The 14,995-nt window shown below is 32.6% G+C and overlaps 1 protein-coding gene across 8 annotated transcripts in view; it reads left to right on the plus strand.

Moving 5' to 3' along the window:
* Positions 1-14,995, plus strand: part of LOC112464800 (E3 ubiquitin-protein ligase Nedd-4) — a 17,712-nt gene that overhangs the window by 341 nt on the left and 2,376 nt on the right. For 2 of the 8 annotated variants that reach the window (XR_003041954.1, XR_003041953.1), the window contains exons 1-16: positions 3,359-3,692; positions 4,588-4,788; positions 8,363-8,560; positions 8,685-8,845; positions 9,199-9,364; positions 9,531-9,646; positions 9,741-9,867; positions 10,888-11,037; positions 11,807-11,857; positions 11,939-12,215; positions 12,296-12,354; positions 12,497-12,562; positions 12,638-12,867; positions 12,950-13,071; positions 13,162-13,801; positions 14,010-14,179. Coding sequence is in view for 6 of the 8 variants with exons in the window: in XM_025032010.1 (XP_024887778.1) it covers positions 4,642-4,788; positions 8,363-8,560; positions 8,685-8,845; positions 9,199-9,364; positions 9,531-9,646; positions 9,741-9,867; positions 10,888-11,037; positions 11,807-11,857; positions 11,939-12,215; positions 12,296-12,354; positions 12,497-12,562; positions 12,638-12,867; positions 12,950-13,071; positions 13,162-13,801; positions 14,010-14,112 (2,613 nt within the window). In the remaining 2 variants the exon portion in view is untranslated. Of the gene's footprint in view, positions 1-3,357; positions 3,693-4,587; positions 4,789-7,455; positions 7,636-7,683; positions 7,810-8,362; positions 8,561-8,684; positions 8,846-9,198; positions 9,365-9,530; positions 9,647-9,740; positions 9,868-10,887; positions 11,038-11,806; positions 11,858-11,938; positions 12,216-12,295; positions 12,355-12,496; positions 12,563-12,637; positions 12,868-12,949; positions 13,072-13,161; positions 13,802-14,009; positions 14,908-14,995 lie in introns of those variants that run through there. The other 6 variants (XM_025032011.1, XM_025032008.1, XM_025032010.1 and 3 more) reach the window with 6 other exon arrangements.

Raw genomic sequence — 14,995 nt, forward strand, 5'->3', positions numbered from 1 at the left:
AAAAAAAAAAAAAAAAAAAAAAAAAAAAAAAAAATCCGTTCTGCGTCTCGATTCGTGAATTTATTCACAAAAGAAACGTATGCACAAATTCTGTTTGTACAGAAAAGTTGCAAGTTGATTGGCTATTACTACGTTTACGCGAGCGTTACTTCTGTAGTAACTTACGATATATCACTCGTTTACGCGGAGTAAATTATCGTAAGTTACTACAAAATCCCGTTTACGCGAAGGAATTATCGTAAGTTATTACAGAAGTCACGCTCGCGTAAACAGTATATATGGCATAGGTTTTAGTCAATCAACTTGTAGATTTTTCGTAAGAATGGAATTTGCGCACACGTTTATCTTGCGAATGAATTCAAGAATCGAGCCCCTGGGTATGGCTTTATTGTCGCGAGGGCGCTTGTATCTTATCGCAAGCAATAAGACTAATTACTGTTGATAATTACCGTTTTTAGTTTTTATACGTCAGGAATAGTATACTAGTCTACGCAGTCGACGATTCTTAGGCCCTCTGCACAATGAAAAATATAAGGAACAAAGGAACAGATATTAGCGATTAGAAGGAATCGTGAATAAACTTGGTATAGCATTGATACACGGCTTCCGATAGGTTAAAAATCTACTGCTGTGTTATTCCCTGTTTCTGTTGCTTGTGTTTTTCATTGATGTTTAAGCCCCTTGCACAATAGGCGATAGCGATAGCGACAGCGACATTGCAGCTGTAGCTTTGTCGGCAACTTTGTCGCTATCGCTATCGCTATCGCCTATTGTGCAAGGGGCTTTAGTCCTAAAATCGCAATATCTGTTCCTTATTCCTTTATATATTTTTCATTGTGCGGGGGCCTTTAAGACTCCTGCAAAATTAAAAATATAAGGAACAATTGGAACATATATTAGCGATTAGGACTAAAAACGTGTTTATAATTAATATACGAGTTTAATGAATTTTAGTTTTAACTGGCTTAAAAATCTACTAATTATTTTAGTTTGCTTTACATGTTGCAGATTTTTAAAATTTTAAAATCGTGTAATCATACATTGTCTCTTTTACTTTTAAAAATAAGATTCCTTTCTATAGGAATGTTGGCTATATACATAAAAAATCGGAATCGTTGCTCATAAAAATATTTATAAAAATTGTAGGAAAGCTTTTGATTTCTATAGTCAGCGTTTTCATGTTAAATTCGGAGTTTTTTTCGAGCTTTACGTCGATGCAGTAACTTCATCAATCTTCATTAACTGAGTTAATTTTCTCTGGCAAAATCATTTCTTTTAAATCAACTTTTGTAAAATCTTTATATGCAGACTGTATAATAACTCTTTAATGTCTTTTTTTCCAATTCTTTGAAACCCTGTCTTCTAATAGTATTGGCAATGATCAAAATGCAATTGTGAACACGTGTAGTGATTATCCGCGAATACTGAAACGTGACCATCGATATATCGACCGTGAATAGTGAATAAGGAGCGTGAACTATATACCTATATAACCGATCAAAATAAAAACGCCGAGTACCTTATTATGGCTCTCAGAGTTACTACTATAATTGCGTACATTTAGTTTTAAAACTGTAACCATGAACACCTTTTATTTTGTTTGTATTTGATTGCTTTATGCATATATACGAATATTTTGGATAGACTTTATAAACTCTATCTACTTTAGACCTCTTCTCTTTACGTATTTTTATTTAATTTTTTAATATAAAAGATGCAACATAATGCGATCGAGAGAAACAGATATTTTTATTCAATAAAATAGTATATATGAGGACTCTCGAAATTAAAATAAGAGAAGTAAATGCTATAAAGGGTCAGACGCAGAACTTTGTGCGTAATATCAGAAAATAACTGATTGGTTGTTGTGATTTTTCCAACACAGTTTCTGAAACTTAGAATCGGTAAGCTCATCAATATGGTACGGAGAACGTTTAATATATTATTTTAATGTATACCACTGAGGATGGCTCAAAGTTGAGCCGAAACGTACGGATCGATGTAAATCACAACGACCAATAAATCAGTTATTTCTGATATTACGCACGGAATTCTGCGTCTGACCCTTTATAGCCTTTATATACTTCTCAGATATTTTTATGCACTTTGGTTTTATTATGTTTACAAAAAAAAAATATATATATATATATATATCATGTATTTGTAAAACACAGTTCGCTTTGATAAAATATATATTAAATAACGTTATTTAATATATATTTTATCAAAGCAAACTGTGTTTTTTTTTTTAGTTCTGGTACCAGAACTATCGAGAACAGATTTTGCAAAATGCTTGCTGTTTATTAAGATTCTCGTAATGCCGTCGATCGAATACTGGCAAAAATATAGCGAGAATCGTCAATCTAAGATGTGACGGCAGATTGATGGTAGAAGCGGATCTGCAACATGGTACAAGACAGATTGATGGTAGAAACCGCGAACGGAAACCTGCGCTCGACAGAGATTCGATATGCCGTCATGCTGTCAATATGCTGTCATATTACGTTTGCGAGTTCTGCTAAGCAATTAAAGCACGAGCTTAATATATGCGAATACGATCGATGTCGATCTGTGATAATTTTTTCTGGCAGCTTTTGTTTACGAGAAAGACTGTCTATAAATCGAACTAGAGGACTTTTCGACCAAACTTCGGTTAATCACGATAGAGTATAGAATGAGTTACAATAGTTAGATAGATATTATAAAGACGATAAATTGTATAATCGGAAATTTTGCTGCGAAGAACTCTGCTGGTTGAATTAATCGCTGATCAAGTTAATCGCAGTTTATTTAATAAAATATTGAAAGCGTCCTTAGGACAGTATTATCAGATATCGACGTACAAATTGTCGTATGAATGACGTAAAGTGATAATTATGTAGCCGATGCGTCATACTGCTAAGTGCTACGTCATTGACTTCCGAGTATTACTTCTGCTAAATTCTACGTAATGAAAACGGCATTCGATTGATCTCGAGCGAATTGATAAGAGATAGAACAGGGGGGGATGTATATGAATCGAGAATTATCACACAAAATACGTAAAATATACATAGGAGTACGCTAAAACGGCTAAAAGATCTGAACGATATATGTATATAGCAAAGCGCATTTAGTGCATTCCGATAATTCCAGTTTTAGGCGGTGCACTTTGCATACGTGAAATTGCTAAAAGTAAGCTGCAGCTCGAAGCAGGTAGAGACGGCAACAACGATTACCTGTCCGTCTGTACACAAACGCGACACGCACACGAAATTATCGCCATACGATAGGCAGCCTTTCGTGTGTCGTGGTGAACGTTATCTCGACGATGATTAACGATATTGTCTTATCTAAAATTTTAGCATTTGCCTCGTGTTAGTGATAAAGTGAGTCTGAGGACGAAGTGAGTTCTGATCGTTCACGCTCGTTTCCTTTTCCGCAAAGATCGTGACGTCAAGTACACAAATTGGTGCCGCAATGTGACTTACGAGTGAACCAATTGTTAAATAGATTAGGATATGTTTTAGCTTCGGAATTTTCTTTTCGACGAACAGCACATATATAGCTATTCCCGTTTCTATAATTAATTTATATATTTTTCTCCGTATAAATATATAATAACAAGACGATTTATATGAAAAATAAGGAGACTTTTATCGGTCCAGAATTGTATTTCATGTATCCAGCCTGAAGGAACTTCGTGCAATTATGTAGGTAGACTTGGAAATTACATTATTATTACATAACAGATGCACACATGGAATGGATTGCTATCTGATTTTAAATAATGGATTGTTAAATAATTATATAAGTTTTTCGTAAGATCTCTATGTATTATTATTTCATTTGAAATTCTTACGTGCATCAACACGCAATTACTTGGCGTAAAATGTAAACAAATTTTCTTCAAATTCATAAACAATACGTTAGAGATTTAATAACATGAATCAATGACTAAAATTCGTTTTCGAAAAATAAATTCTCTCATTAGACCATCGGCTACGTTCCGACATCCGACTCCGACATACGACTGATTGTGTGCTTTCCAGTTAACGACACAATTCGACACAAGCGTCATTCTATCTTTGTTGCTCACTAGATGTTGAAAAGAGACAGAATGACGCTTGTGTCGACTTGTGTCGTTAACTGGAAAGCACCTATTGTAGACCGGACCTAAGTAAATTGTTGTGATTGCATTTCCTATTTAAGATAACATTATTATGAAAAGTATATCTACTGTATTTCTTTAACAAGTTTAAGATTTTTTTGAATGGAGGATAAAATAACATCTCTTCGTGTAAACAAACATGCATTTTAAGAAGTTATATAGTAGTACTACAAATGTGTTATTAAACCCAATTAATAATGTGTAAACGTAATCAATGCAGCTTAAAATAAACATTTATAAATTATACGTGTAAGAGAAATAAAGTTAGATAACGTAGATTTTTATACGAGATTAAAAACGTGACAATGAAAGTGCGCTTTTTGAAACGTATGCCGTATGCCGTGAAGTATGCACATATATTATAGATTGCCTCCAACATAGTTCGAAGCTTAAAGTAAACTAAAGTACGACGTGTTTAAATAAGAAAACTGTAACAGAGTCGATGAGTCCGAGACTAGTGACGCTGGAAGGACATAAAGGAAGAGCGAAAGATGCCGGGCACTCTGACATATCCGATTTATGCTGGCGTCGATCCAGTTCCGCCCAGAAGACGCGCCTACACATGGACCGCACAACATCGTTCCGCATCACGTGTGGCAGAAGTCAATGCGCAATTCGGTCGGGTATCGGAAACTGCTGTAAGATATATTGATATATATATATATATATATATATATATATATATGGAAACGAGAGGAGAAAGGGGGAGAGGGAGAGAGAGAGGAGAGGAAAGGGGAGAGTGACAGATTTTTCTCGATTCGCACAGCTCCTATGAGCAGTATTCATAATTCGATCTTACATACTTCGGATCTTTTTAATTTTGGCCTTGTGTGGTACGTCTTAAGTGATGACCTTAAAGCCGGTTCTACAATACGTCGCAAACGATGGCAACTGCTAGTTGAAAAGTGTTATTTTCACGTTGCGCTTGTCAATTGCGGTTGTCAAAAGAGAGTTGGTGAATTTTTAACTTTTTTGGCGACAGTAAACTGGCAATCGGCAATCAGAAATAACACTTTTCAACTGGTAGTTGCCATCGTTTGCAACGTATTGTAGAACCGGCTTAAGATTCCACTCAGTTAATGACTATGGTCCACTTAACACACTTCAAATATTTTGAAGCATATTCTTTTTCTTTTAATGAAGAAAGAAGAAGAAGAACGCTTCACAGCATTTTTAGCATATATTAAATGGATTGCAGCCAATGAAATGGTATAGCATCTCGAGAGTGTCTTATTAAGCCTAGGCTTGTGTTTACGATGCTGGAGATCACTCCGAGATTTCGGACGTCGAAAGAATTGACCAATCACATTTAAACAATTTAGCCAATGACCAATGTCATTGGCTAATTCTTTCTCCGTCCGAGATTTTGGAGTAAAATTTCTAGCATCGTGGACACAAGGCTTTAAATATAAAATCGAACTGTGAATTCCGCTTTACAGATATCGTTTTGTGCGAACGTAGTCGACGTTGGTATTCCTGCGGCTAATTTCTCTCTGTGCTACGAGCGAACGCGGTATTGGACAAGAAAAGAAAAACAGAAAACCTTTTGAAAATTTTAAAACTTTCTCACGAAGGAGTTTTTGCATGCAGCCGCATGCCACAGATATATTTGAAATTTCATATCACATAATAAAGTGCGAGTCACAAATTTTAGACTCATCTTATATGTGAAATATATGTTATCTATTTCGAAATTTATTAGTGAAAAATGACGTCAACCTACTTCCTCAAAGATAATTGCATTCGGCAAAAATTTACTTTTATCTCAGGATTTTATGAAATGATTCAATCTTGAAGATAATCAGGTCGACTAGAACAATGAAAATCACGATGAAAGATATCTTTACAACTTTTTACGACTTCGTGAATTCGACAACCACAATATTCAGGCAATTTGCATCTTAAATTTATTTAAGTAAGATTTATCTTAGGGAACTTGTCGTACGCTATCGTAATAGTAAAAAATTGAAACTTTGTGGGAAACTTCAAGAAGAAATCTTAACAAGAGCAAAAGAGATATTTTTTAACATTATTTATTCTTACAAATATAAATCTATAAGTGCAATGCTGGTCTACAACCTTGCTTTAAAGGGTATATAAGCTCTAAGCTTTAAGAAATTGACCAATCACAATCGAGTATTCTCCTCACATTCCATTGTGATTGGTCAATTTCTTACGGCTTAGAGCTTAAATACCTTTTAATGTAGCATTGCACTTATAGATTTATATTTGTAAGAACAAATAATGTTAAAAAATATCTCTTTTGCTCTTGTTAAGATTTCTTCTTGAAGTTTCCCGCAAAGTTTAAATTTGGTTACTATTACGATAGCGTACGACAAGTTTCCTAAGATAAATCTTACTTAAATAAATTTAAGATGCAAATTGCCTGAAATTTGTGGTTGTCGAATTCACGAAGTCATAAAAAGTTGTAAAGATATCTTATTTCATCGTGATTTCCATTGTTCTAGTCAACCTGATTATCTTCAAGATTGAATCATTTCATATAAAATCCTGAGATAGAGTCAACATCGCGGGCACACCACCGCGCAACGTTATCGGCATTGCCGGTACGTCGCCTCATTCATCACCGGCGGTGTCGCGGCCACAGAACTCTACCAAGCTTATGCTGACAACGTCGCCGAAACTCGTACGAACCTCCATAAGCAACGTGTTTGTGGCGCCAATGTCGTCATCATCATCATCGTCGTCGTCGTCGTCGTCGTCGTCGTCGTCGTCGTCGTCGTCATCATCATTGTCATCGTCACAGAATCGTCCCTTTTTGCCGAATGCAATAATCTTTGAGGAAGTAGGTTGACGTCATTTTTAAAATAATATTTTGTGGTAATAAATTAAAAAAATTTTTTTGTTCAAATAATAAACACAAATATTATTTTTTATTCAAAATGTACACACGTAAACTGTGTATCAGTATTAAATTAACATTAGAATATAATAAATATATAAATAAAACGTGTTTAAACAGTTTAAATGTACATTTCGAGGAACTTTTGCATCTAGTGCGCACTCTATCGCCTGTAAATTTTCTCGCAAAATTTTCATATTTTCCAGTATATCGAGCCTCTCCACAAATAAATAACATTTCTATCGTAGAGGAGAGATTGTATAGCAGGGATTTTAAATAGATTAAGAACAATTTTGTCAGGAGATTTTTCATATTTATTTGTCGCGTAGACACGCGAGCGCGATCGGTCTGCGTGTTTGCCGCTCTTTGAATATTTAAACGGCAAGCTGGCCATCTTTGAACCCGGAAGCGGGCATGTCACATCCGTCTCTCGGTCGCGCAATAGTCGCGGAGGGGGGTTAGCGCAAAATAGGTTTCTTGATGGCACACAAGAAACTGTGAGGCCCGTTAAATAGCAAGAGAGAGCGGTCGGCGATTAGGTACCAATCGAGCACACGTAACGTTAATGGCAGAAGAACATGTTTACGGTTACAATCCGACGGTCGGAGTCGACGGCGATTCCGTACGTAACACCACTTTGACAGATTGACAAGTACAGGTTGGGTTTTCTGGGCGACTGATAAAGGCGCAACCGAACGACGAGTGTGTTACGGGGCACGGCTGTTTATTGCCACACGGGCGGATATTTTTTTCCTTCCTTCCGCACGGCCGAATCGTCGCGGTCGATATATACGTGGTGCGTCCCGACCAGCAGTGTGTGTACGCCGATGACGATGACGATGATCGTAATCCTATCGGAAAGATAGTTCTCGATGTTAATCCCTAAATTACACTTGCAACGTAGCAATATTTTAACGACGACGTCGCTCGCACGTGTCTCCCAAATGGCGTGTTAATTATCGATTCTACATTTCGGTGTTCATTATTGTTGCGATAAACACGTTTGGAGTAACTTTCATGTAATTGTTGGCGACATATCTTGTGCAATGTAGTGCAATATTCAGGAAAGGCTTGTCTGCCATTATGATAATAATCAGTCGGAGAGATATCGTTTGATAATTTTTCTCTAGTGTCTGTACAAAAGTAACGCTTGTATGTTTAATGCTTGTAACATAGCTGTGGAAAGAGGCATTTGTAAATCTCAATTATGTTTCGATATTTGTTATATTTTTGATAGTATTATTTGAAATATATATATATTTCATATTAATGCCATGTTGGATATACCTGTCGATAATGGAGCATAATTTTGATAATTGATTGTTTGATCGAATGATTTATTTATTTAGAGAGACGAAACGAGCAAGTTGAGGTTAAAAGTAATTGCTGGGCATCATCTAGCTAAGAAAGATATTTTTGGTGCAAGCGATCCCTATGTACGCGTGGACTTGAACACAATAAATGGCGATCAGACAGTGGATTCTGCACTTACAAGAACCAAGAAGAAGACATTGAATCCTGTCTGGGAAGAAGAATTTATATTTAGGGTAAGTGGAGTAAAGAGAAAGTAAAAGAATTATGAAAAATGCCTTTTCCTAAGATATTTTTCGTGTTATTTCCAAGTTTTATGTGTAAACATGCATTATTAGCATAAACTATTTTTTTTGGCAGGTAAAACCAGTAGAACACAAATTGGTCTTACAAGTTTTTGATGAAAACAGATTGACAAGGGATGATTTTCTTGGTATGGTTGAGTTAACATTGATTAATTTACCAAAGGAACAAGAAGGTCGCTCTATTCCTGCTAGGAATTATGTACTTCGCCCTCGTAGGTAAATATCTTTGACGATTTTGCTTCATGCTACATATTTTCCAACTTAATTTATACTACACATCTTGATTTAATTTACATTATTTATATCCAATTGCGATATATAAGTTTGGTATGTTATAACTTTCAAGCAATTAGCACGAGCAATAAGTCATACATTATCGATTATTTTAGTCGCTTTGACTTAAATTTTCAGTAACATGCGCTGTATATATAATTTGGACTTGACTATATTAATTAAAAAATATCTAATTGTATATACACTTTACATTAATATTGTTTTATTGAAATTTTTTTGCTTTGTACTTTTTTATTTGCGAATGCAAAATGAATAACTTATGAGGATATGGCTAGTAATCATTCCAGTCAGCGGTCACGAGTTAAGGGAACATTGGAACTGTATCATGCATACATTTCCGATTCATCTAGTATTGAAAATGACAATGGAGACGTATCTGATTCAGGCGGATGGGAATTAGTACAGCCAGAGAATAACAGTCCAGTAGAACAAAGTGCAGATGTATGTTTGCATAGAGAGGAATTTTTGTTATACTAACTTTGTTATATTAATTTATATATTTTTTTAAGTACAACAAACTAATTAAATGTATTTTTCGCATACTTGTAAAATAAGAATAATGCAATCTTATTACACAACTTTATGAATCTTTAAAATACTTTTGCAGATTACCATGGTTAATAGGCCATTACCACCGGGATGGGAAGAAAGACAGGATGCAAATGGTCGGACATACTATGTTAATCATATAGCGCGTTTCACACAATGGGAACGACCAGAACCGTACGTGACAGCATTTATTCAATATATAGATATTTGATACGCGCGTTCAAAAAATATAATATCTATATTTCAAAATGTTATCTTATTGTAACAGAGATACAACAGCACCAAGTGGAATTGTTGAACAACGTAATTTGGATACAGCAGCTACTGAGTTTCAACGACGGTTTCACATTAGTGCTGATGATGAAGGTAGACACAGGAACTCGGTAGTAAATCAAGTAAGTTCAACAGTGTTTTTTATTAAAATTTTAAGATGCTACTTTTGCATTAAAAAAACTATACATACCTTACATAAACAACATATATAAAGAATTAGACTGCAAATTATACTTATATACTAATTTTTTAAACATATAGGTAGGAAACACATTGAGTTATTAAAATTAAATCTACTTTATAATCATGTTGTGTCTTGAATAGCTATTTACATTATTGCTCCGTGTTATTGATATTATATATTATATCTATTTGTTTTAGAAAATTTGCAAATTTATTAGATTTATTTATCTTTATGATAAATATAAAAAGATACCTTTTAATTACATTTCTAAAGAATGATATCTTTCCGTATATCTTTCAAAAGTTAAAGTTACGTAATAATATTCTCTGCTTTCAAATCTCCATGCTGGTAGGCATTACTATGTTTTCTTTATTTATTTATTGATATTTCACGTAAGATATATGTTCATACACACACACGCACAAAAATTTTAATATATATTGAAACAATCATTGTAAATATGCTGTATATCCGATTTAGTGGTACATTTGTAAAAAGAATACAGGCACATTATTAATTGTATATTAACTTGAACTTTATAAAATTATTTTATTATATGTTTGAGATGTTTCTTTACAAATGTTAGCAAGAATTTTCTTAGATTTTTCCCAACATTTATTTCAATAATGGATTTGGATACATGCAACATAGTTTGTATAAACATGTTTGTTCTTGCATATTTTTCTCTATGTAAGAATGTGTTTAGTAAATGTAGTAAAATAGTATTATATTCTGATCAATTTATAGGTGGTATATAATATTGGCAATTTAGTGTTAGACATTAATAAGATTTAATTATCACGAAACACAAAATAGCTTTTTATTCTTAATATGTTCTTAAATGGTTAAACAACATTTTTAAACGCGTATGTATTACAATTCTGGAATTAGCATATCTATTCATACAATTCGTATGATTAGCATGCAGTATGTAGAAATTTGTGCATGTGTGTGTAAGGATGGTGAAGTTCTACGCGAGGACGATGAAGATTCGGAAGCAAGAGATTGTGAGGGTGGGGATCATAGGGGAGGGGGTATTGGGGATACTTCTTCAGACTCCGGACGTTCTGTCGATCAACGTGGCTACCTTAGTGAATCTGAAGAACAGGTATTAATATACATAAAGTTGTTATGTTCACCTTTAGTTGAATGTAACGCTTAATACGTGTATATTTGTGTGTTTGTTGTAAAGTGAAAATTAGCATATGTAAGTTTTATTTCATGCATCAATTTCATTTGATTCAACTCTGATAAAGCTAAGTTATATAGACTAGTTATGCATTATAGACATGTGAGACTAGAGATATAGACATGTGTATTCTAGTTTCTTTATAACTGTTATATAGCTTAAAAATATATTATTGAATAGAGTATATAAAAGTATATAAAAATATGTATTTATACTAGAAAGTTCCAGTTATAGCATCAGGTAGAACTTACAAACTTAGATTTTCTCTTTTTTTTTGGTGTAATGATGTTTGTTGGCATTATTATTCTTCATTTCTTAAAATGTATTTTTGATTTATTTTATGTACTACCGCTTTACAATTTAATATCTATATAGCATGCTCTACTTAGAACTTTTTATTTTGAAAATTTCTTTATGTGTACAAAATTTAGCGTAAATCTTTCGTGTTGTATACTTATTATAAATAATATAAATAAAAAATGTAACCTAAATTATTATAAATAATATAGATAAAAATATGCTTTAAAGTAAAAAAAAATCTTATATTTAACAATATATTCTTTTGAAATTGTGTAATATATGCACTAGCTTATTATATTAATAAATACACATATCATTCTCATTTTGTATTTACATATTTTATTTTATTCAATTGTAATATATAAATATTTTTATGTTATATTTACAGACTGATGATAATATCGATAGTCCAGCTGGTTCGAGACGTTCATCGGAGCAGGTATGTTTAATTATGGATTCTATTAAATATCATTTATATTATTATCTAATATATTTTCTTCTTTTATCATAAAAATTTTAGATTGAAAGTCCCAAACCTACTCTTCCCGTATCTAATGATGAAGGATTACCTCCTGGTTGGGGCATGCAAGTAGCACCTAATGGTAGAATATTTTTTATTGATCACAATGAGAGGGCGACAACTTGGATTGATCCTAGAACGGGAAGACCGAGTTCTATACCTAATCATACTGCACCATCAACGACATCGAGAGGTGATTTAGATCAATTAGGACCGCTTCCAGAAGGATGGGAGGAAAGAGTACACACTGATGGACGAATCTTTTTTATAGATCACAGTATGTGCATAATTTTCCATACATTAAAGTTTTAAATTATAATAATATATCTGGATATCTATTTATCTTTTTTGTTATAGATACAAGAACAACACAATGGGAAGATCCGCGTATGTCTAATCCTCAAATTGCTGGCCCGGTATGATTACAAATGTTTTATATGAATCTTTTTATTAGGAAAATTGTGTGTGTGTACACACACACACACACATACATTCAGATTTAGATTTACAATTAGATTTAGAATTAGAAATAATTTGTAGACTGTAATGCGTTTTCAGGCTGTACCATATTCAAGAGACTATAAGCGTAAATATGAGTATCTGAAATCACAACTGAGAAAGCCTGTATGTAGATGGTCATCATTTATTAAATCACCTTTGACGTAGATATGATCATTATATCTATATATCTTATTACAGAATAATGTTCCTAATAAGTTTGAGATAAAAGTTGGACGGAATAATATTTTGGAAGATTCGTACCGTATTATAAGCTCTGTTAACAGAGTTGATATTCTAAAAACGAAATTATGGGTAGAATTTGAAGGAGAAGTAGGCTTAGATTATGGTGGCCTTGCAAGAGAATGGTTCTTCTTATTGTCTAAGGAAATGTTTAATCCATACTATGGACTTTTTGAGTATTCTGCAACGTGAGTATAAAAATTATATCTTAATGCTTGTAATGTATGATTATATTATGGAACAAAAATGATATAATTTTTTTATTTTTAGTGATAACTATACACTGCAAATTAATCCTTGTTCTGGTGTATGTAACGAAGAGCATTTGAATTACTTTAAATTTATCGGACGTATAGCAGGAATGGCGGTTTATCACGGTAAACTTTTGGATGGTAGGTCTTAATATATAGTAAAATTTGTAATAATTATAATATTAACATATATGATGAAATAACTGTTATTAAATAAATTTTATTTTTTAGCTTTCTTTATTCGACCATTTTATAAAATGATGTTGGGTAAATCAATTGATCTGAAGGATATGGAGAGCGTCGATTCTGAATATTACAACTCTCTTTTATGGATTAAAGAGAATGATCCTAGTGAATTAGAACTCACTTTCAGTCTCGACGAAGAAAGCTTTGGTCATACTTCCCAAAGAGACTTAAAGCCAGATGGTGCTAATATTCCTTTGACCGATGAAAATAAAGACGAATATATAAGTTTAGTTATACAATGGCGATTTGTATCTCGCGTGCAGGAACAAATGAATGCCTTCTTAGAAGGGTTCAACGCTCTTATACCACCAACATTGGTAAAAATATTCGATGAACATGAACTGGAATTGTTAATGTGTGGCATACAGCATATTGATGTGAAAGACTGGAAACAAAATACTTTGTATAAAGGAGACTATCATGCAAACCACATTGTTGTGCAATGGTTCTGGAGAGTCGTTTTGTCATTTAGCAATGAAATGCGTTCTAGATTATTACAGTTTGTAACTGGCACATCACGTGTTCCAATGAATGGATTCAAAGAACTTTATGGCAGTAATGGACCGCAATTATTCACAATTGAAAGGTGGGGTACACCAGAGAATTATCCAAGAGCTCATACTTGGTGAGTTTTTATTTTATGAAAGTAATTTATTTGCTAAAGTTTCTAATTTACTCCAAACTATATATATATTTTATCTATTTTATATATTGTATACTTAAAAAAAGGAATTATAAAATATGGTTATTTATCAGCTTAGCTTATTTCATTATTATTGAAATAATTTTTTGTATACACGTTTGTCATACAATAGTATAAATTATTGTTTCAGTTTTAATCGTATTGACCTTCCTCCGTATAAAAGTTATCAACAACTCAGGGATAAGCTAGTTAAAGCAATTGAAGGTTCTCAAGGTTTTGCTGGAGTCGACTAGCACGAAATACCTTTGTTCATGATGATATCTGTAATATAATGTATATATTACATATACCTATATAGAGGTACACAGAAAAGTATATTACCTTAATATGATTATCTATTTAAAAATTTTCTGCACTTTAATGATTTTGTTGTCTTTTAATTATAAGCGGCAACATTAAAATATATTGAAAATAATATGTTTAAAAGTTAAATCGCTTAGTTTTTCTAAATAACTTTCAATAAGCCTTTCAGCATACGCTTTTGAAAATACTTCTAATGAAAAATATTTATATAATCTGAAGTAGACTGTTAAAACTTGCAGTCAGACATTTAATTAATCCACTCTTGACTTGATTAAAGACATGCCATATTTTTACTATTACAACTGGGATTTTCTAGGAGAAGTGATTTGGCTGCTATAACAATGTGATATTATGATATTGATTTATTAACTGATTCTTTTCTTCGTTAATAATAATATGAGAATGTTGTTATGAAATGACTGTACATGATAAAATTATGACAAGTTGTTTCAAAATGACATTGTGACATGTGAAAATAAGAACAATCAATGTTATTCTGCGACTCAAAAATTCTCTGCACATAGATATATTTTCTTTTTTTTATTTTCAAATCGTAAGATATTGATATAATGCTATTTTGTTGTCAATAAATTCAATTCTTGAAAATTGTACTTGTATAAAATAAAATAAAAATTACTTAACTTTTTTTTTAATTAAAAAATTTACTGTCTAATTTTATATTGCATACTCGAAATACTGACTGTTGTTTCTGAAAAAAGTATATTGTTTTTTCTAATAAATCAAACTTCTAATATTGTAAATATGGATTATATATATATATATATATATATATATATATATATATATATATAT

This window comes from Temnothorax curvispinosus, unplaced genomic scaffold, assembly GCF_003070985.1.
Source record: "Temnothorax curvispinosus isolate PA1 unplaced genomic scaffold, ASM307098v1 QBEX01014594.1, whole genome shotgun sequence".
Lineage (NCBI taxonomy): Eukaryota > Metazoa > Arthropoda > Insecta > Hymenoptera > Formicidae > Temnothorax > Temnothorax curvispinosus.